Consider the following 2,778-nt stretch of genomic DNA (forward strand, 5'->3'; position numbering starts at 1 on the left):
AGTATAAGATGCCTGAGATGCACTTCAGGGCCCCCAAGAGCCCCACGCCTGATGTGGACTTACACTTGAAAGGCCCCAAAGTCAAAGGGGATGTGGATGTGTCTGTGCCCAAGATAGACGGTGAAATGCAAGTGCCAGGTGTGGGCATCGAAGGCCCCAAAGTGGACGTTGAGGTCCCAGATGTGGACGTTCAAGGCCCCGAGATTAAAGCTCCTGACATTGACATCGAGGGTCCAAAAGTAGACATTAATGCACCAGATGTGGGAGCTCATGGTCCAGACTGGCACCTGAAGATGCCCAAGATAAAAATGCCCAAGATCAGCATGCCCAGCTTCAAAGGAGAGGGCCCTGAAGTGGATGTGAACCTGCCTAAAGCTGACATTGACGTCTCAGGACCCAAGGTGGATGTTGAAGTTCCCAATGTGAATATTGAAGGTCCAGATGCAAAACTAAAAGGTCCTAAATTTAAGTTGCCAGAAATGAATATAAAGCCTCAGAAGATATCCATGCCTGATGTTAGTCTGCATTTGAAAGGCCATAAAATGAAAGGAGATTATGATGTTACGGTTCCAAAAGTAGAAGGAGAGATTAAAGCTCCTGACATTGACATCGAGGGTCCAAAAGTAGACATTAATGCACCAGATGTGGGAGCTCATGGTCCAGACTGGCACCTGAAGATGCCCAAGATAAAAATGCCCAAGATCAGCATGCCCAGCTTCAAAGGAGAGGGCCCTGAAGTGGATGTGAACCTGCCTAAAGCTGACATTGACGTCTCAGGACCCAAGGTGGATGTTGAAGTTCCCAATGTGAATATTGAAGGTCCAGATGCAAAACTAAAAGGTCCTAAATTTAAGTTGCCAGAAATGAATATAAAGCCTCAGAAGATATCCATGCCTGATGTTAGTCTGCATTTGAAAGGCCATAAAATGAAAGGAGATTATGATGTTACGGTTCCAAAAGTAGAAGGAGAGATTAAAGCTCCTGACATTGACATCGAGGGTCCAAAAGTAGACATTAATGCACCAGATGTGGGAGCTCATGGTCCAGACTGGCACCTGAAGATGCCCAAGATAAAAATGCCCAAGATCAGCATGCCCAGCTTCAAAGGAGAGGGCCCTGAAGTGGATGTGAACCTGCCTAAAGCTGACATTGACGTCTCAGGACCCAAGGTGGATGTTGAAGTTCCCAATGTGAATATTGAAGGTCCAGATGCAAAACTAAAAGGTCCTAAATTTAAGTTGCCAGAAATGAATATAAAGCCTCAGAAGATATCCATGCCTGATGTTAGTCTGCATTTGAAAGGCCATAAAATGAAAGGAGATTATGATGTTACGGTTCCAAAAGTAGAAGGAGAGATTAAAGCTCCTGACATTGACATCGAGGGTCCAAAAGTAGACATTAATGCACCAGATGTGGGAGCTCATGGTCCAGACTGGCACCTGAAGATGCCCAAGATAAAAATGCCCAAGATCAGCATGCCTGGCTTCAAAGGAGAGGGCCCAGAAGTGGATGTGAACCTGCCCAAGGCTGACATTGACGTCTCCGGACCCAAGGTGGACATTGATGTTCCAGATGTGAATATTGAAGGTCCAGAGGGGAAACTAAAGGGTCCCAAGTTCAAGATGCCAAGCATGCATATACAGACACACAAAATCTCTATGCCGGATGTTGGACTTAATCTGAAAGCCCCTAAACTGAAAACTGATGTAGATGTTTCTCTTCCCAAAGTGGAAGGAGACTTGAAAGGTCCTGGAATTGACATAAAAGCCCCTAAAATGGATGTGGATGTTGGTGATATAGATGTTGAATGTCCAGAAGGAAAGCTCAAGGGTCCCAAGTTTAAGATGCCTGAGATGCACTTCAAAGCCCCCAAGATCTCCATGCCTGATGTGGACTTAAACTTGAAAGGCCCCAAAGTCAAGGGGGATGTGGATGTGTCTGTGCCCAAGATAGAAGGTGAAACGCAAGTGCCAGATGTTGAAGTCAGAGGACCCAAAGTAGACATTGATGTCCCAGATGTGGACGTTCAGGGCCCAGACTGGCACCTGAAGATGCCCAAGGTGAAAATGCCCAAGTTCAGCATGTCTGGCTTCAAAGGAGAGGGCCCTGATGTAGATGTGAACCTACCAAAGGCTGACATTGATGCTTCTGGCCCCAAAGTGGACATTGATACTCCTGATTTGGATATTGAGGGACCAGAAGGAAAATTAAAAGGTTCTAAATTTAAGATGCCTAAGTTGAATATCAAAGCTCCCAAGATATCCATGCCAGATGTGGACTTGAATTTGAAGGGACCCAAACTGAAAGGAGAGATGGATGCTTCTGTGCCAGAACTAGAAGGTGATCTCAGAGGTCCGCAAGTTGATATCAAAGGGCCTAGTGTGGATGTGGAGGTGCCTGACGTGGATCTGGAATGTCCTGATGCAAAGTTGAAAGGCCCTAAGTTTAAGATGCCTGAGATGCACTTCAAAGCCCCCAAGATCTCCATGCCCGATGTAGACTTACACTTGAAAGGCCCCAGAGTCAAAGGGGATGTGGATGTGTCTGTGCCCAAGATAGAAGGTGAAATGCAAGTGCCACTTGTGGACATCAAAGGCCCCAAAGTGGACGTTGAGGTCCCAGATGTGGACGTTCAGGGCCCCGACTGGCACCTGAAGATGCCCAAGATGAAAATGCCCAAGTTCAGCATGCCCGGCTTCAGAGGAGAGGGCCCTGAAGTGGATGTGAACCTGCCTAAAGCTGACATTGACGTCTCAGGACCCAAGGTGGACATTGAAG

The 2,778-nt window shown here is 46.8% G+C and overlaps 1 protein-coding gene across 1 annotated transcript in view; it reads left to right on the forward strand.

Annotated features, from left to right (window-relative positions):
• Nucleotides 1-2,778, forward strand: part of LOC114487954 (neuroblast differentiation-associated protein AHNAK-like) — a 44,929-nt gene that overhangs the window by 14,150 nt on the left and 28,001 nt on the right. The window contains 1 exon segment of the mRNA XM_055091381.1: nt 3-2,778. Coding sequence (XP_054947356.1) covers nt 3-2,778 — 2,776 coding nt within the window.

This window comes from Physeter macrocephalus, chromosome 16 (assembly GCF_002837175.3).
Source record: "Physeter macrocephalus isolate SW-GA chromosome 16, ASM283717v5, whole genome shotgun sequence".
NCBI classification, from domain to species: Eukaryota; Metazoa; Chordata; class Mammalia; order Artiodactyla; family Physeteridae; genus Physeter; species Physeter macrocephalus.